The 20,998-nt window shown below is 44.1% G+C and overlaps 1 protein-coding gene across 4 annotated transcripts in view; it reads right to left on the bottom strand.

Moving 5' to 3' along the window:
- The window catches only part of cdh13 (cadherin 13, H-cadherin (heart)), a 310,128-nt gene that overhangs the window by 161,039 nt on the left and 128,091 nt on the right, over window positions 1–20,998 (bottom strand). For all 4 annotated transcript variants that reach the window (XR_004341798.1, XM_032582655.1, XM_032582639.1 and 1 more), the window contains 2 exons: window positions 18,693–18,904; window positions 7,432–7,545 (listed from right to left, as the gene is read on the bottom strand). Coding sequence is in view for 3 of the 4 variants with exons in the window: in XM_032582655.1 (XP_032438546.1) it covers window positions 7,432–7,545; window positions 18,693–18,904 (326 nt within the window). In the remaining variant the exon portion in view is untranslated. The remainder of the gene's footprint in view (window positions 1–7,431; window positions 7,546–18,692; window positions 18,905–20,998) is intronic.

Below are 20,998 nucleotides of genomic sequence, written 5' to 3'. Positions count from 1 at the left end.
GCCTAAACAGCACAATGCCCAGAACACAGCATCCCCACTGGTAAACATGGTGGTGGTAGCATCATGCTGTGGGAGGATGGATGGAGCTAAATCAGGTCAACCATGGAGCAAAAGAAAGATATTATGGGATGGTTTAGATCAGAGGTGATTCGTGGGTCAGGATGGTGTGTGTTCTCCTTCGGCCTCTAACGAGCCGCCATTGGATCGTTAAACCAGGGAGAGACTAAAACATGCAGGATGCCGGCCCTCCAGGACCCACTTTGGACCCACTTTAGGCACCACTAGTCAAAGTCCAGAGCTAAATCCAACAGAGAATCTTGAAAACTGATGTTCTGAGTTTTCCTCCATCCTGTCAGACTCAGTGGAGAGAAACCAGAAACAGCTGAAGCATCACTTTGTGTTGCTCCATCAAAGCCAAACAAATCTGCGTTTATGTAACAAAGTGTGGAAATCGTTGAAGGGGTGTCATTACTTTTGCAAAGCACTGTGTCAGAACACATCTAGCTAAGAAACATAACTTTAATGTTTGCTTTCCTCCGCTCAGATAACAGCCCAGGTGTTTATGATCATATGCAGAAACAAACCTACCTCTTACGTTTTCATTTTAATTCCATGTTGTAAAATCCCATCTATCTGCCCATCTGTCCTCTCAGACTCATCATGTTTCCATCAGCCTGAGCTCCCAGCAGGGTTAGAGGTGACCTCAGCGCCGCCGCTCCGAGTCAAGCATCTAAACGACCCACTGCGGCGCGCCGGAGGATCACAGGGAGGCGTGAGGTTGGCTTTAATGAGAGCACACTTCAATGGGACAGCAGCTGAAACGAAGGCCTTTCTGCTCCCCACTTGAAAGAGCATGGGACATGAAGCTGCAGCTTTACAGGCCGTGTCAGACAACGCTCCAACACTCAGAGCGCTTTGGCATTTATCTCCACGCCCCGCTCCGTCCCCCGCTGCCTCTTAGGCCCCCCGCTGCTTCAGCTCTCTAATATATCCATTCCAACCTTCTGCAAAACTTTCACTCGTCTCTCCCAATTCATCTTTTTCCCTCCTCTCTCTTACACACTTTCCTCTGCTTGGCTTGTTTGCCTTTTAAAACGAGGAGAGAAGAAGAAAACAGAGCAGAACTCTCTCTGAGCAAAACCCACTTTCTGAAAATATCACTCTATTCCCACTCCTGTTCTGGTCAACATCTCCCGTCTCCTCAGCAGGAACATGAGAGACAGCTGAGGAGAGGAGAGATACTAAATCACATCCGATGCTTTTCAAAGCGTCTGCAATCAGAACGCTCATGTCACATTTTATCCAACTTTTTTACAGCTGACGTCAGACATGCGTCATAATTCTACTCCAGAAGAAACAAGACGGTAAATCCGGATGGACACAATAATGGCTGGAAATGATAAGAATATAGTCGACAACATTCCTTCCTAAACAGAGCGCTACGGTGTGACGTCTGCGGGTCGCTTTGGGCTCGTAAACGATTCACACAGAAGTCAGACTTATTAGCATGAACGACCACGCAAAAACAAAAGAATCGGATTAAAATATTAAATAAATAAAAATAAATAACTAATTTGAGCATCTAAACCTGCTGTGTGAATATAGTCGAAGTGACTAGCGTAGCTTCAGCTCTAGAAAAGAATAGAATAGAATATACTTTATTGATCCCCAAGGGGAAATTGCTTATTCGTTGACAAGCTACTCCACCTGAGATAATAAATATCAATAATACAAATATAACCATATGAAAGTGCAAAAAATGTATGTTGTAAAATAAAATAATTGAAAAAATATTTAAAAAGTAAAACAACGAGAGGAGTAACCACAACAAGCTACATACATTTTAGCGCATGCATTAGCTGCCGTAGCAGCTAACAGCCTTTAAAACAGCAAAACTCCAGCAGCTCTCTCAGTTGGGTTTAAAATTATTGCACATTTGCTGCTGTGTAAAATATTTCTTCCAATTAGAACAATCTGAGTTGAACGTTATGAAATGAACAAAGTCGGGTGGAGTTGAACCATTTCAGGGGAATGACAGGAGTGGACCTCCAACAGGAAGTAGACGAAGGAGACAGGAAGTGTGAAAGATCAGAGCTAAAAACCAAGCCAGTTCACCAGAGGAGGAAGTGAAGTGTCAGGAGAAGTTTCCACTCTGCAGGGTGGAGGACTGATCATCGGCAGTGCACGCTCACTCACACTCTGATGAGGGCAGAAATCTGCACCCAGTGGCTTTGTCTCCCCCTGCGTGTGTGGGAGGACTGATGGGAGAATCTCACCTCTTTCCATCAGCTCTCATTACCAGCCGAGCGCACATGAAAGCCTGTGAAGCTCAGCATCCTGCAGGAAGATGGCAGGGGGTGTGGCGAAGCTCTGCCACAGCAAAACCTCACAGAGAAGCAGCAGCGGATTGGGATCTGGGTTAAAGCCGGACAACGCCTCACACCGTCAGCGCTTCTTTCTGGAGTCAAGAAGAAACTCAGAAAAATAAAAGCTGCTTTATGTCATGAATTCAGCTGCAGACGTCAGAAAATCTGACATCAGCAAACAGAATCATTACCTCATAAAAACACCTGAATATCCCCTTGTTCTGTTTGAGGAGAAATGACATGGCTTCAGATCCTCTGTGTGTGTGTGTGTGTGCTATGGCAGGCTCTGCTTGGACAGCGCTCTGCCTGATTGTCCTGCCAGTCCACTCCACCCTCCTACCAAAAGGGCGGGCTGAATGGACCCGGTGCTGAAGGGTCGGACCGGAGCGTTAACAGGAAACAACAGGAAACAAAGAGGCTAATTAACCGGCTCTGATTGGTTAGACTGACCTCTGCTTATCATCTCCCATCGGCTACTTTATTCTGGCCCAATCAAAGCCCGCCGGGGGTTAAAACTGGCTTCAGAACAAAGAGAACCAAAACAGATCCAATAACTGAGTGAGAGATGTCGCTGCAGCATCCAGAACCTGCTTCTATAGATTTAAAAAAGATAATTATTTATTTATGTGTTTCTCTCATCATTTTAATTCAGATCAACTAGTTATGACAACATACAGCCAGTGATCCCATCTGACAGACATGTTTCATGGCAGAGCGTGTGTGTGTGTGTGTGTGTGTGACAGTTTTCTCAAGATAATTAAGAGAATCAATTAGACTAAATGATGAGGCCCGCAGGATGCCTGCTTTCTATTGTTCTTGTCTTGGATGAAGCTCTGATACTGAGCGTCTCAGACGGTGACGAGCTCAACGGGAACAAATGGTCCAGAAAACCCGATAGAACCAGATCAGACATTTAAAGGTCTAACGGCCGACAGTGAGATCCAGAGAGACGACTGAGCTGCTGCAGGGAACGTCCAGCTGGGAAAAAGATTCCGCCCATTACTGTTCAGCTGCCAACCAAACCGGGCCCTCACTCCCGTCCAAAACAGAACTTCACCTGGACGGACAGGTGAGCTGGACCTGGTCAGAGTGAGCCGGACCCGGTCAGGGTGAGCCGGACCCGGTCAGGGTGAGCCGGACCCGGTCAGAGTGAGCCGGACCCGGTCAGGGTGAGCCGGACCCGGTCAGGGTGAGCCGGACCCGGTCAGGGTGAGCTGGCTTGCAAAGCATACTCTGAATATTGTCTTATTGCTCTACTGTCATAATTTAGTGAATCTTAAAATATATTGGCGCATATTTAAGTTGCATTTCACTGAAGCTCAGCATCGTGATATGGAGACATTTTGGATGGGAAAACGACCCAAACCAGAGAAGAGCAGAATCTGGTTCCAGGCCTGTTTGCTCCTACAGAAAATGATTTAAATGTTTCCAGAACTAGGAAATTAGTCCTGGAGAAATATCTGCTGATGACGAGTTTAAGTGCTGCGATCCGTTGCTCTGACAGGCCAGGACGTCTTTAAAAGAGTTTCTCTGATTCTGCTGCTTCTCACTTCGTTTCCTCCAGGCGACAATCAAACATAAATCTCAACATAACGAGATGTGAAGCTAATAATGAGATTTATATCAGGCTGTAAATCCCATTCTTGTTTTGTTGCTACTGAATTTATTTCCTGGCTTTGTCAGTTAAACATTTCCGTAAAATCAAACCTTTGCAACATTTAAAAGTTAAAAGGAGAAATTATCGTTACACACAAACATGTCGTTGTGTTTCCCCAGACGAATGTCCAAGAGGTTAAAGAGAATCCAAACAGTCACTGAGCTGATAAACACGTCAATAAGAAACCAATTTACAACCTAATGAGTTATTTAAAGATCCCAGATTACCCAGCATGCATCTCTACAGCTTTATTACCTTTATGTTAGCCTCGTCGGGGAGGGAGGAAGTTTGGTCTAATATTTCACACTCATGATTTTGCTGCTCCTAAACTAAAACTGTTAATTTCCCAAGTGAAATTGGTGTGTTGTTATTTATAGCATCTATTTCACCCAAACGGCTGGTGTGTGTTTCCGTCTTCCTTCAGACGCAGCAGCGCTGAGGGGGGAGCGGCTTTACGCTCAGCTTTACCCCACAAACATCCCAGGAAGAAACATTTCAACTGCTTGAGCTACGACTGATTTCTGTCCCTGAGTTCTAAGATTTTCCAATTAGCAGAGGCTGAAGTGGGGAACATTTAAGCATATCAGTCTCATTGCACGCTCCAGCTGCTGTGTGAGTTGCTGTGAGGTGTTTCCAGGCCCGGAGGGACGGCCGGCACAGACCTCTGCATCAAAACAATTCCACAGCTAGCAGGAGGTGTGACACAAACAACAAGGTTCTTACCCTTCCCCAGTGAGCTGCACTGACAGCCGACCCACCTTCCTCCCTCCAGCACACACACACACACACGCACCCACACACACACACACCCACGCCCACCCACACACACACACACACACACACCCACGCACACCCCCACACACACACACACACACACACACACACACCGCCTGCTTTAGTGGAGTTATATATGCATACAGCCATACATGTCAAATTGGAGCTCCTGCAATCTGGGCTCACCCTTCCTTCAAACTGCTTATCTCCCGAAGAGAGGAAGAAAAATGAATGGCTGCCATATGGAAGTGGTACGTTGTATGAGAAGAGGGAAAACTATTGGTGTGGAAAATCAATTTTGCCAAGTGGTAAACATATAGCTTTCTACGGGGTAAAATAGCCGGCATTATCCCGTCTCCTCATGCAAGGCTGTGTGTGGAGGAAGAGGAGAGGGACGGAAGAACAAAGGATGAAAAGGTAATCAAATTTGCAAATGGAAAGTGTTAAGAAGCAGGAATAAGTGATGGGGGAGAATATGAAGTGTCTTGTAACGGGTGTGCTGCTGTAGCCTGGGAGGAACATGTACCTGCACCAAATGGCCTGTAGCTGCTGCTGCCACTGAGCCCACAGACATGATTTACATCCACTGGGTCTCCTGACTCTATATCCACCTCCAGTTTACCAGACTACAAATCTGCATAAATTCCCCAAAACTTCCCCTGAAGAGAGAGAAGATGCATGGCAGATGAAGTCAGTCCACCGTCCTTCATTACCTAATATCTGCAGGCATTCGCTCGCCTCACTGAGACCTCACTGAGCGGAACCGCATCAGCCTGAGCCACAGAGTCAAACTCTGGGCCGGGTCCTGCTCCCTAGGGTCCAATTATCCGTCAGGAAACGGCGCAGCGTGGGTTTCTTCAGATGTTGGAGTCAGCAGACCGTCTGTCGGTGACCAAAACGGCTTCAGGTTCAGTTTGGAGTGAATTCAGAGTATCGGCTGTTTAACATCCGTCCGTCCTCCGTGCTGACTCATCGCTGCAGCAGCCGTCCGACCTGACGTCATGAGTCTGGGTCGTGGGAGGAAGCTGGAGCACCCAGAGAGAACGCACCAGGAGAGCAAGCAAACCCAATGGCACCGAGTTCGGAATGGGATCGGAGCGGGTTCTGGATTCAGAGCCAGGAGCTTCAACCCATCAGATGCATCGCCACAACTGTACAAAATGGATCTATTTTCCAGTTCTTATGAATCAAAGGTTAGCGGCATTTATCGTATCGTTTATCGTATCGTTTATTGTGATAAATGTCTTATCATGATACCATTTTGATTTATTGTTATGATAAATTCCAATTAATGATGTTTAAAAGCCGTAAACTTGTCCTAATGCAAACTGTGCAGCTGGAAACCCGATCATGACAATTATTAAATACGTATAATGCATCTAGTTACAAGTATACAAAGAAAATAATAAATCAAAATGTATTTGACTTTCTTTTTCTAATAACATAATGCACTCTACTGGAAGAGGACAGTTTTCTGTGAGGTTTTTAGTATTATCAGAAAATCATAATTTATAACTTTTGTTGTAAAGTTTGTTGACAGAGAAGCTTTAAAATCATAATAATAATCCAGTGTAGAGAGCAAACAATGTGAAATTTCTGAAAACTTTTCTCAACCTCTAAAATCTGCTTCTATGAAAATTTAAGTAGGTAAAATTTAATGTTTGTGACTTGATCCTGCATTTAATACCAGCTGGTATTTGCATGAAGGACAAGAGTGTTTCCGGTGGTGATATTTAATATAATAAATATTCGTGGCTCTGGTTTCTGGGTTAGGGAGTTTCGTTCTTTTGTCCAGGCTAACTGCTTCAGTTCGGTTCTCTTCTCCCTGAACTGAGCGAGCCGACGGCTCCACCTGCTTGTTGCGTTGCCTTGATCTACGCTTCACAAAAACTCTCTGCTCCTCTACAGCTGCCTGCTGCCTCTTCATTATGTTTAGTCTTTTCTTGCTCTGGATCGGGATGTTTAAAAACTAAATTAGTGAAGAGTAAGCTTAGTTTACTGACTAAACAGACACACCTTCGTTTCTGTGATCTAAAAACATGAAATCACAATAACTTTCTAACTTTTTTCACATTCAATGTGTCATTTACCCTGTTAATTCCAACTCCAAAACAAACTAATTTGATTTGAGGTCAAAAATATATGGAATAAAACGACAATAGAGTGCACGCCTTTAAATAGTGACTGCGAATGCGACTCAGATCTGACTTTTTCACATCAGTCTGAACGGTCCAACTCTGACCTTTCACCCCAAAAGATCCAATCTGTTCCTCTTCCAGATGTGGGACTAAATCATATCCAATAGTTTCCAAAGCGTCTGCAGTCTGAACGTCGCATTTTATCCAACATGCGTCAAAATCAGCAGCAGAAGAATCCAGACGGTAAATCTAGACTAGTCTGAGTCAGTGAACGCATCACAAAAATGCTGCTGGTCCGACTCCACGTCCAAACAGAACCGGGTCGGAACCGGGTCAGAAGCTCAGAAGTGCGGCCATCTTTACTGTGGCGGCCATCTTTACTGTGGCGGCCATCTTTACTGCTGTAAACAGTAAACCCCCCCAGCTGAGCTCATCTCATATTAAATATTAAATCCTACCAGTAAACTAAGAACAGAAGAGAGCGAGTGTTTGTTACCTTGCCGATGTGCCGTGGAAACGGCGCCCTCTGGTTCTCAGTGACGCTCATCGGCGGGACAAGGAGCGCTCTCTTCCATCGGTACGGTGGCTTCTGGCCGAGGCCCAGAACCTCCTGCAGCAGAAACATAACATCTCATCAAGTTCCACCAACCAACCTGCTCCGCTTTAAACTACCCCTAACCCTGCAACAGCCCCTGTAATTCACACTTTCACATGAATGTCCCAGAAGTTCATGAATGTAGAACGACGTGTCCTTCATGAAGCGAAGCAGCTGCTTCTACAGAGACTCACACAGTAAACATGAAATCAGCCTCGCAGCAGCTCTCTGAAATTAAATTCATACTTAATCCTGCATTCAGCTGCTGTGCAAAATAACAACAGCAGAGAAAAAAGCAAAGCAAAAATAGAGGCTAAAATAAAGCAATGAGAAATGACACGTTTTTAGTGAAGCAGTTACATTATTCAAGCAGATGGAGTCGTTCTGAAATGTTGCTTCGATCCTGGAAAACATAAAACGCATAATCTTGTTTCATTTTCCTCCCTCCTGCTGCTGTAAACAAAGAAGTAGTTTTAGAGTCTAATGTGGGGAAATGTTGCTCTGCGCCAGCAGAACCAGGGAGACGCTGGGAGCCTTCCGCCTGGATATTGATGAAAATTGATGAAAATTACAGCCGACACGGAGAAAAGCGGCCGGCTGAATCCTGGCTGCAGACACGGAGCTGCTGGACTCTCCAGTTTGACGTTTTATGACTCAGATGTTTGTGCCAAATCGGCTCCAGAGCATCTTAAGTGGAAACAGTTAGGACTCCGATCATTTAATAAATGTAAGAAGTTTTCCGTTTAAATTTTAAAAATACTCTGGCTACGTATGAGACTGATCCACACATCAAACCCAGAGAAGATCAAGTGATTAATTTTACTGCTAATATCATCCAAAGTAAAGAAATATGTTGTAGTTTTCAGGCTGTAGAATCATTGAGATCGACTGAAACATGCTGAGTTTCTATCAATCGATCAGATAAATAAAACTTCAGCATCACCATCCTGCACACCTCACACTCTAACAAAGCTCAGACATCACAGCCATGGTGTCTCTTTCAACCTTTGACACAATGTAGACTCTCTGTCTGCACCGATGAAGAATCAAGTAAGACTGTGATGATTTAAATAGTTATGAATTATTGGTCACAGAGCAGCTCAACCCGTAAATCCCCAGATGATCAGCTGATCATCAAACGTGAAATGAAAAAGTAACTCCCTCTGTGACTGAACACTTTTCACCTTCCATCCCAATAAACACAAACTATTCAAAACCAGGACACGACGGCCCACAATGTGTTTCCATAATTCAGATTCAGACCAGCTTTAAATGGCTTTTTAATAAAACAGCAACGTAAGAACCTGGATGGCAGAAACCTCAGAATACTACAATCTTTTTCTATAATATTGAGACAAGATATTGAGTTGGACTTTATTGAACATAGTAAATTGCTTTATGGTTGGAAATATTCAGCAACATCTCAGCAGAAAAGCAACAAACTGTTGAGATTAAATTCTAGACTGAAGGCATTTCCTGCTTATTGTTTAGGTCTAACATGATGATTCTGATCATCATTACAGTTTTTAATAATAACACATAAAATGAACAAATGGAGCACAGGCAGAGGTGGCAGTGTTTAATCCAAGGGGGTATTTCTATTTACATGCTAGCATACCCGGCTAACCTTAATCTGATGGTGCCTTTAAGTGCATTCTGCCATTCTGCTGTTTGATGCATTTCAGGCTGAAAATAATGGGAGTTTAATGAGCTGATGCATTTATAGCAAAGGAGAAAATCAAGAGAAAACTTGATTTCATCTTTATTTGATTCCCTCTCAAATAAAGACGAAACGAAACTTAAAGGATGTCAGTAATAGATATAATTCAGTCTGGAGGACAGAGATGTTTGTGAATCTGACTGATTCCACATTTTCCCCTGGATTATTTATTCTGATGCTCAGTGATTTGTTTGCATGAACTGCTGTTCAATCGTTGACGACCTTTGACCTGACTCCCACTCCTCTCACCAGAACAGAGAGGTGAGAAAGAGCGAGCGAGTCTCTTCATCGTCTCACTGACCAGCAGCAAATTCAGGAGAGAAAGAGTCATGACAGTCCAATCACAAACCCAAGCCGAGCAGAACCGCCCAGAGAGCCGGAGCGCCGGCTGAAATGACCCTTTTTTTTTTTTTTTTTTTAAATCGGACTCACTCAAGGGTGACCTTTGACCTGTCAAAGGCAGAAAGCTGATGCCGGACGAGAGGCTGCAAAACACGACGCTTCTGAAAACCATCGCAGATTAAACCGACAATTTCACATGAAAGAGCTGAGGGGGAGTTGTGCCGTCCGGCGTGAGCGTGCAGCATCGCAGCAATGCTTCGTCGCAGCATCATAGCATCACATTGTCTCAGCGTCGCAGCAATGATTCATCGAAGCATCTCAGCATCACATCGTCGCAGCATCACATCGTCTCAGCATCACATCTGGATGTTGGAAGAGTTCGGAGGTCGGCAGCCTGCAGGTGGTGCTGCGGTGACTTCATGGCCTCCATGCCTTCGTTCTTCAGGTGGAAGTGACGCAGGAGGGACTGCAGCATCATGATGGTGGCAGAGCGGCGCTCAGTAGGTCTGAACCGTGTTTTCATGCTGCTGATGACGGCGGCTCACCGTGTCGCCGTCAGCTCCATTCCTGCAGCTCATTCAGACGTTTCTCCGGCTTCCCTTCACTCTCCCTCTTTGTGCTGCGTTTGTGTGATGAACAGTGTTCATACAGTACGGTGACACTGGAGGAGAAGGGCGCGATGAATCTTTAATGTGTACTTTTCATAAATTACTGCTGCACCATCAACCTGGCAGCACTGAAGCATCTGCTTCTCGTCCTCCAGGTGATTGTTGGGGATTTCAGGACGCAGAGAGAGGAAAGCTGAACCTGGCCAGCATGAGGCGGGATGGAGGCTTCACATCAATCCTTCAGAGTAAACACTGTGTGTGTGTGGGGGGGCGTGTCTGTGTGAGAACAGGGAATCTCTGTCACTGTCAGCGGAGCTACGAGCTCCTGCAGCAGCAAAGTCGTGTCCTTGTCCATTCTGCCATTTTTACCCACACTGCTATATTGAGAAGTGCCATTACTCATTTGTGACAACGTGCTGCAGACCCGGAGAGAAATGGCCGACGTCAAGGCCGGCGCTGGCCGGCGGTGACAGCAGCGCCGGGTTGATTCACCGGGGATACATTTAAACAAGGAACCAGCTCCATTACGGCTCTTAATGAGTCACTGAAACACATCCATGCATCAAACCTCACATTTACACAGTTAATCACATTTCAGACACAAACTCCAATAATTGTGTTAAAGCAACAGCGCAGGTTTGTTCCTGATGAAGGAACGACATCATAACCTGACAGGAAGCTCAAAAACCCTTTAAGGAAAGACAGAGGGAGAATAAAGACCAAACGGTGCTGAACATCCGGACCGGGTCAGGGGATCCGAGAAGCTACAACATGGCCGACAGTTTGGCCTGAAGAAGAACCACTGCTTTCTTTCTTTCCATCCATCCATCCAACCATCATCCATCCATCCATCCAGGATTTTAGTTTAATTTAAATTTAGAAAGTTATTCTCTACTTTGTGTTTGTCCTGTAGAAATTAAAATATACTGAAGTGAAAATGTGAAAAAGTTGAACAAACTGTGAGTCTGAAGATATTTTCTAAAATTCAAAGTATGACTTTTATCACTTCAACACATAAAAACACTAAATAAATGTTTTAAACATCTGGTATAATGTGAACGTCTTTGTTTTGGATCAAGCGTTGCTCTTCACAGCGGCTGCATTCAGTCCTCCAAGTTATAAAACATCATATTTACGTCAACATGGTTGGGATGTTAAGCAAATTGAACAGAAAATTACAATATGCACTGCCTGGCCAAAAAAAAAGTCGCCACCTGGATTTAACTAAGCAAATAGGTACAAGCCTCCTATTGGATAAGTACTGCATAGGTGATTATCTTTCAGCTGGCAACAAGTTATTTAACCCCAGCTGATGCAATGAGTAACTCCTCATTTCTTAAACAACCATGGCAAAAGACACATCCTGTGGTCGTGGAAAAGACGTTAGTCTGTTTAAGAAGGGTCAAATCATTGGCATGCATCAAGCAGAGAAAACATCTAAGGAGATTGCAGAAACTACTAGAATTGGGTTAAGAACTGTCCAACGCATCATTAAAAACTGGAAGGATGGTGGGGAACCATCGTCTTCCAGGAAGAAATGTGGTCGGAAAAAAATCCTGAATGATCGTGATCGGCGATTACTTAAACGTTTGGTCAAATCAAATGGAAGAAAAACAACAGCAGAACTCAGGAGTATGTTTAATTGTGAACGCAAAAGCATTTCCACACGCACAATGCGAAGGGAACTCAAGGGGTTGGGATTGAACAGCTGTGTAGCCGTAAGAAAACCTCTAATCAGTAAGGCTAACCTGAAAAAAAGGCTTCAGTTTGCTAGGGAGCATAAAGATTGGACTCTGGAGGAATGGAAGAGGGTCATGTGGTCTGATGAGTCCAGATTTACCCTGTTCCAGAGTGATGGGCGCATCAGGGTAAGAAGAGAGGCAGGTGAAGTGATGCACCCATCATGCCTAGTGCCTACTGTACAAGCCTGTGGGGGCAGTGCTATGATCTGGGGTTGCTGCAGTTGGTCAGGTCTAGGTTCAGCAACATTGTGTGCCCAAAAAATGAGGTCAGCTGACTACCTGAATATACTGAATGACCAGGTTATTCCATCAATGGATTTTGTCTTCCCAAATGGAACGGGCATATTCCAAGATGACAATGCCAGGATTCATCGGGCTCACATTGTGAAAGAGTGGTTCAGGGAGCATGAGACATCTTTTTCACACATGGATTGGCCACCACAGAGTCCAGACCTTAACCCCATTGAGAATCTTTGGGATGTGCTGGAGAAGGCTTTGCGCAGTGGTCAGACTCTCCCATCATCAATACAAGATCTTGGTGAAAGATTAATGCAACACTGGATGGAAATAAATCTTGTGACACTGCAGAAGCTTATTGAAACAATGCCACAGCGAATGCAGGCTGTAATCAAAGCTAAAGGCGGTCCAACAAAATATTAGAGAATGTGACCATTTTTTGGTGGCGACTTTTGTTTTGGCCAGGCAGTGTATGTTTTTATTGGTTTTGTTGTGTTGGAGAGCTGCTCCCTGTGACGATCTGCAGCTGGAGCACAGCAGCAGCCCAGGCTTCACCTTCCTCACCTTCCTCATCATCCAATTTTAGCTTCTGTAGCCGCCACCTAACAAAAGTTTTATGCAATGACCTACTTCTGCTGCTGACCTTTACGCTGCTTTCAGACGGTTTTAAGATGCATTTTGTGTTGCAGCTGAACTGCAGGAAAACGGTTTGCAAACGACAGAAAACAGAGTTCAGGATTTTATCTGACAGCAACAAACAGAAAACAAACAGATCACGGTTTTAGACTGATAAGGTCAAAGTGGTTTCCTTTGATGCTAGAAATGATTAAATGATCCTGTTAAAATGAGTGGAACCTTTTCTTGGTGGATAATTAGGAAATGGACACATTGAGCCTGATTGTGATGCTGCTCATAATGAAGTAACTAAGTAACTTTTACTCAGTTACCTTCTCAGGGTTTGTATTTGTTGTGCTGCTTTTTAGCAGTGTTTGGTATGATGGGATGCAGGAGGAGGGAAAGATGATTTATGTTGTGTTGTTATGTTGGCAGGATGTCACATCTTCGTCGTCGTCCCAAAAGCCTGGCTGAGCGCTGAGAGCCGGCTTACGGCAAATCTGTTTCCCTCTGCAGGATCAGGCTTTTACAGGAGATGCAATATTACATTTCAGCCTGAGCACATGGAAAATATATAAAACATAACAAAAGAACAATAAACAGGCTTTTTATTTTGGGTCTTATCAGCTGCTACATTTGAAGCTGCCTGTTTATGCTCCCTGAAGGCAGAGAAATGCTCTGCACAACTGCTGCACTGCCAAAACAACAAGGAACAATACAGAGAGGAAAGTGAGTATCTTGGAGCGTGCACTTGTTAAATTGAAACGCGTTCTTCCATTAATTCACATATTGATCGGTTGCAAAAAAGGGGGGAATAAATTACTCATTAAATTCAGAGTTTTGCTTATAATAGGAATCATTCATCAGTCACTTATCTCCCTCTGGGCCTGTTACACCAAACTAGCGCTGACAAATTACAACCTGATTCTCTCCACCTCCACTGCAGGCACTTATCAGTTATCACAGCCCAATGGTTTCCACCACAACGCCATTTGTTCTGCCAATACATCCACACTGGAATATTTCCGCTCTGCATGAGACGGGAAACAAAAAGGAGGTTTTGGCAAATATGAATCCAACGCCAACAAAAACACGACAATGAGCTGTAAAAAAAAAAAAAGAGAGAGAGAGAGAGAGCATCTGAGTGCTGAGATAATTGAAAAACAGCAAAGACGCGTTGAAGCAGCTTGACGACCACAAATATGATCTCAGATTGTAGATTTCAGTCAGTGGGATTTGAGTGCATCAGTCACTGAAACAAGATTTTAAATACGCAGCGACTTGGTTAGAAATTCTCTCTGCTGCTCTGAAGAGACGTTGGACAGCGCGCAGCTCGGGTGGAGCGATGGAAGAGCGTAGGCGGCGCAGGATGTGGACAGAAGGACAAACAATAGATTTCCTGATGAGTCTCAGAATGATGGTGGAGTAATGAGAGATGTTACCTGCTCTCTCATCCAGACGGTCATTTCCAGCTGTTTCACTCCCTCACCTCCTTAATGCGTCCTGTAACCGAGGCGCTCTGCGATGAAAGGGTGAATGCGTCTCGTTTAAAACAGACGGAGGAAACTTTGAAGCAGAGATGAAAGACGTAAAGACGAAATCATTTTCTAAATGAACCTTTCATCTCCAAACCAAACGGATGAAACTGGGCAGCAGATTTCCATATGTTAACATACTGGCCACTTTATTAGGCACAACTGGCTAGCACCAATTAACAAAGGTCAAAGGTCAATTATCTTAAAAACTACCAACAAAATCAGCAACATTTTCAATTCAAAAATCCTTCTAGCTACTAAATTATTAAATCCACAACAAAGACATTTACAGTTTTTAATCTGTTGTTAAAGTTCTTCAACCATCAGATTGGAGCAAAACGTTTTTTATTTATTCATCTTTCAAAAGTTTCACAATGGATCCAGATTTCTGTCCAGCTGCTGGATGCAGATGGAGATTCTTAACCAGGGTTGAATTATTAATGACATCCTTTCCTTACAATGGAAAATGTTTAATATGTTCACCTGTTCATAACCAAGCTGTAAGTAAAACTGTTTATCCAGAGACTTTTACTGACAGTCAGACTTTTATCTAATTAAACTCAGATAAATACAGAGAGCATTTGGAAAAAATGACCCAATCCTGTTTTCATACTGGGAATAAATTTGTTCCATCGAGTCCAAAAAGTTTGGATAAGAAAAACAAAAGATATGAGATAAAATCAAAATACTTTATTTAATGCATTTCATTTATTTGCACTTGGGACAAAAAGTTTGGAAACCCATAATGTAGATGAATGAATGAATGAATGAATGAATGAATGAATGAATGAATGAATGAATGAATGAATGAATGAATGAATGAATGGACTATTACAGTGAGTTACCGTCTTCGTTCAGCACTGAAATAAGTCATTTATCATGCAGGTTCTTCAGTCCTAACCGTTAACTTGGAAAGCTGCGTTGATCATAAAGAATCTCCATGAAGCTGAAACTTTAATGAACTGCAGGAAGAAACACTTTGAGCAAACAGCAGCTGAGCCATTTAGGACGTTGGTCAATATCCATAGTGACACTTTGTCATCAATCAGAGCATAAATGTCTCCGTGTCTTAAAGCCGGAGGATCAGCAGTGATTACATTTCATCTTCAGGAAGACAAGCATGGTCCAAATTTAATCTCAATCCTTCAGAGAGTTGTTAAGACATTTGAGAAATTCAATTAAATCTGCTAAAGCCGGCAGAGCGAGATGTAAGGACGGCGACATGACGGAGTCAAAGGATCCGTCTCCTGGGGACCGCGGCGGCAAATAATTATATTAAATGTCAGGATAATCCATTGTGACCCCAAGTGCTACACCAATTACCTGACAGAGAAATCTCATGTCTCCAGCAGAATACATGATCACAAAATTCACTAAATGAAAATGTCACCTCAGAAAATGTAAACAGAGGAAGAAAAGCTGAATGAAATGCAAACCACGTCTGCTGGAACCTCGAGTCCAACAACCAGAACCCCGGAGATCCACAGAAAACCCTGAGATCCACAGAAAACCCTGAGATCCACAGAAAACCCTGAGATCCACAGAAAACCCCTGAGATCCACAGAAAACCCTGAGATCCACAGAAAACCCTGAGATCCACAGAAAACCCCTGAGATCCACAGAAAACCCCTGAGATCCACAGAAAACCCCTGAGATCCACAGAAAACCCCTGAGATCCACAGAAAACCCTGAGATCCACAGAAAACCCTGAGATCCACAGAAAACCCCTGAGATCCACAGCAGCATCCAGAAACAGCAGCTGGCCTCCTCATGGAGGGGAGAGAAGCAGCAGGACTCCTGCAGCCTGCAGCAGAGAGGCAGATGATCCTACTGAAGGATCTCCGGTTTCTGGAATCGTCCCCCAGCGAAGCGTCACATGAACCAAAGCAGATAAAGTCGAGTTTTGGGATGGAACGCAAACAATCATTTTGCCTGCAGAGACTTTAGATTAATCAAAGAAAAGGAAAACCAAACTTTCATCACTGATGTTAGACCTCAGATCATTTCACCTCCTCACTTCCTGTTTTCAGCTCCTTTCAGTGTTTTAATGTCTCTGCTAAACATTTAAACTTTGTTCCTGTGAAATGGCTGCAGAAAGATGCAGAGCGGTTCGTCTCACCGTCTGTCTCCTGATCATCCATCCAGGATGCAGCAGCGGCTTCCCGCCAACAACTGAACATGAACCGCTTCACTGGGGTTGCTAGGTAACAGGGCAGACTGTGATGCAACAACCAGGAGGTTTTTGAAACGGCTCGTTTTCCAGACACCAAAAACATAAACGACTGGAGGATCTTTTAGAGGTCAGGTTGTTTCTAGAAGCTGCAGAGACCCAAAAGGAAGAAGAAAATATGTAAAAAGCAAATTTTTCAGCATAGCTATTGTAACATTATGGGCTAGGCAGCTAACTGTGGCTACAAAAGCAGCATCAGAAGAGAGTTCTTTAAAAGACCTGAGATGTGAATGAAAAACAGGAGGCAGTGCTTTTAGCTTAGCTTTTCTAGCTCTCCTTCTTCAGATCCAGATGAGGATCTGGTCCAACAGGACAAACCCCGACCTTTTCAAAGAGACTTAGCCACAATGAGCGGTGACAGAATCCCGGTGACGTTCCAGGTAAACAGCGCCAACAACTCAGGCAATCAAATCAGTAGATTCAGAGATTTGGAGCCACAATCACAGTGAAAACAGGTGAGGAAGGTCAAACGGCGCGACGGAGGCTTTAAATAAGCTAGCAGAGTTTGGGGCAACACAGGAAGAGGGCCCGCAAAAATAAAAGTCCCTAACTAATTGCGGGTTACACTATCCTATAAATTAAATCCCTAAATGCACAAATCAGCCAGAGAGCAGCTGGACTTGGCTGCATGAAGAAGAACCATCTCAGATTCTCTGTCTGCCTCCTGAAGGGTTAAAGGTCAGCAGCTCCTCTTCAGTTGGACAGTCAGGATGAGTCCCAGCAGCGTTTATATGTAAACTTATATTTCTATTGGATTTTTATTTAGTACATCTAAAATACAGCTACTTTTAACTGGAAGGAGCTTTTAGTTAAAACAGATTCTTCATTCTGTCTCAAAGATTTCATCCAGCTGCTGATGAGGATGATGGTGATGGTGAGGATGATGATGGTGATGATGAGGATGATGATGATGGTGGTGATGATGGTGATGATGATGATGCCTGACTGACGGATCGTCTTTGTTTCTGTCTTTATCGCTGAACATAAAGTCTCTGCTGGTTTAAAGTGAAGCCAACAGCAAACCAGCAAACCGTTTCGGTCTGAAATGAGTCGGGAATCCTGCGTCGTCTTCACGCCGCACCTTTCAGGTGATGCAAATATATTAATGGATAATAACTGAAGCTGCTTCAGTGGGCTTCCCATCTGAACATGATTTGGATTCATGAACATATGCAGGAGTGTCACTGGCAACAGATGCCTCCAAACATTTGATCAACTTCGTTTTTAATTTCTTACATTTGCAATTAAGATGGCTGACACATGAATGATCTGTGAACGCCTCGCTGACAGAGTTTTTCCCTCAAGCATTTTTCTGTCTGCAGCGTTTTGTCTGCAAATCAAAGTGAAATATTTGGAGAAATAAATGGATTATTTTGTGGCTGAGATGTAACTGACAGGAAGATCCATTTTATTCTGACCGAGTAATAAATATAAATGTTGAAACAAAAGGACTTATGATGATGAAGACACAGAGTCAGATGGTAGAGTTTTTATTTTCCAGGTGTTTTTAGCAGTCATTTCTTAGTGATGCTAAGCTCAGTGATGTTCATCAGCGCAGACAGAGCGTCTGCTCAGCGTAGCACCAGATTAAATATCTGGATGTTTCTATGACATCTGAATGCAGTTGAACTGATTTTGCAGCCTGACACCCGTCTCAATATGCGGAGCTTCATCTGATCGATTTAAAGAATCATGTTTCTTTAAAACATGATCTGGATTTTTCTTTTTTTAATCACATCATGTGTTTATCATATTTTCTCAATCAGAATCATATTTTTTATATTTCTCCAATAAAACAGCCGTTCCCAGAGCTCATGTCAAAATGATACACATTGCAAAAACGCTAAATCTGACCAAGAATCGTTTCTCTTGTTTCCACTCAAAATGTCTCAGTGCACTTAAAATAAGACAAAACTACAAAACTAACTATTAAGTTAGTTTTCATAAGGGTTTATTTGAAGTCAATATTTCCTTTATAATGATGAAAAATGAAATTCACTTACAACATGGAAAAATGTCTTGTTTTAAGTGAAACAATTTGCCAGTTTATCTAATCTAAAACATCCTCTCCATAAACCATTATTCCAGTTTCCACGTCAACTGGAGAGGCAGGACTGAGCTGAAGCAACTCACCCTGAGCGTGTTCTCTGACCGGACAGGAAGTCCGGAGACGTCCACCTGCGCCCGGTCGTCTGCGTGCGATCCGAAGCCGTGGACCAGCAGCACGGGCCCGCAGGACTCCACGTCCCGGTGGGGAACCAGGTTCAGGTCTCCGTCCACGTGGAAGCTGGGGTCTGACACTTCAAACGACACATCCTCGTTCCCCGCGCAGTCATCAAACTCCACTGCAAGAAACACACACACACACACACTGCTGTGACAGTGTTTCCAGCAAATTACAAACAACAGAACGGCAGGAAGAGTGGCGGCCATGACAGTCACCGAGGCGCACAGCAGAACCTGAGAGGCTGTCAAACAACACATGAAGCAGGATGCTTAGATATAAACACATCGCCGGAGGAAAAACACGCAACGGAGCAAAGAGCAGCATGTTCAGAGGGAACGTCAGCAGCTCCAACTGAGGCTGCTGCAGCATCACATGCTGCCCTGCCTGGACGCATTACCGCCTCCGGCTTCCTGGGGGCGCTGTGGTAAGCACAACCCACATACAGAGGCCTTCATCCTCAATGCGACCTTCGCAGGTTCGATTCCCGGCCTGGTGACCTTTACTGCATGTTTTCCACCTTCTCTCATTACCTGTCAATTCACTATCAAACAAAGGCCACTAGAGCCAATAAAACCTTTAAAAAATAAAAAATTTTTAAAAAGCCTCCAGTTTCCTGCTGCAGACAAATCACAGAAAAAACTATTTAAATGCACAGGAACACAAACGCATCACGCAGTGACTCCTGTCTGGTCCCACTACACCAGGAGTTATCCCTCATCATATTCATATTTATCTCTCACACCAACTGGGCCTGCAGCATCCATCACCTCCCAGTTAGCGCTGCTGCTGCTAATTGGGAGGTGATGGAGCGTTACGTACCGGATCAGACCAGACGGAGCGTTACGTACCGGATCAGACCAGACGGAGCGTTACGTACCGGATCAGACCAGACGGAGCGTTACGTACCGGGTCAGACCAGACGGAGCGTTACGTACCGGATCAGACCAGACGGAGCGTTACGTACCGGATCAGACCAGACGGAGCGTTACGTACCGGATCAGACCAGACGGAGCGTTACGTACCGGGTCAGACCAGACGGAGCGTTACGTACCGGATCAGACCAGACGGAGCGTTACGTACCGGATCAGACCAGACGGAGCGTTACGTACCGGATCAGACCAGACGGAGCGTTACGTACCGGATCAGACCAGACGGAGCGTTACGTACCGGGTCATATGCATTTGATTGTTTGAATAAATTCTGGTTGATTGTGACTGTTGTCTTTGTGGTTTCAGTTTTACACCTGACGAGACAACAACGAGCAACAGGTAGAAAACTGCAGATTGTGATCAGGTCGAGGTTCACTTCCACTCCTTAGTTTGGAGAAAAACAGTCAGTAATCATGAAGATGAAATCTGGTGAAAGCAACACAGTTTAGAAACAATTAATTCTGATTTCTGTTTTATCAAAGGGCTAATTTACGTAAAGGCTCTACAATGTTTAATAAATTACAGTATCCAGCCTCCAGGAAATAAATGCTTTAATTAATGCAACATTTCTGTAGCATTCTGTCTGTAAGGCTAAGGTCGGATTAATTTTATATTTCTAATGTTTTCGTGCTAACAGAAGCTTTGACATTCTGACATTTTTGTGATGTTTTCTGTGTTTATGTGAGAGCATAAAGTGTTTCTCTGCTCCGGCTCCGAACCGGAGAACCAGCTGAGCCCAAAGCCCTGGTTTCTGCTGGTTCTGGTGGAGACTTCCCGTCGTTCCGGTCCGGCGGATCGGCAGACGAGCGAACAGGAACAGACTCAGCGGAGAGCTGGTTATGAAACCAGCCAGAGAGACGAAGACGATTTCTGTCGAGACAAAGCTGGAGCGTCAGGCCGGCCTTCCCCTCCGCTGAGAAACAGAGAATAAAGAAACTTTCCACCGGATAACGAGCTGCAACAACCCAGAACAAACTGCAGAAACATCTGTTCATATCGGATTTAAAAAACACAAACTATCAGTCCTGTAGTTTTAAAACTGAGGAGTATCTGCTCAATGCTGAGACTACTCTGTATATATTTACTTTAAATCACTCATATAGTGTTAATTACCTGCACAGAAAAGGAGCATAAACACCTTTATGTCCTCTAATAAAACCAGGCCGTTACAGCATCTGTATGTGTTGATGCTCGGAGCGACGCGCAGCAGGGACGCCGTTTAACAGCAGCAGCCATCTATTAATATAAATAATACTTGTCTCTCTGCTGCTTTAACCGTCCAG

The sequence above is a fragment of the Xiphophorus hellerii genome, chromosome 2 (assembly GCF_003331165.1).
Source record: "Xiphophorus hellerii strain 12219 chromosome 2, Xiphophorus_hellerii-4.1, whole genome shotgun sequence".
Lineage (NCBI taxonomy): Eukaryota > Metazoa > Chordata > Actinopteri > Cyprinodontiformes > Poeciliidae > Xiphophorus > Xiphophorus hellerii.
This window is presented reverse-complemented; position numbering and strand designations above follow the sequence as displayed.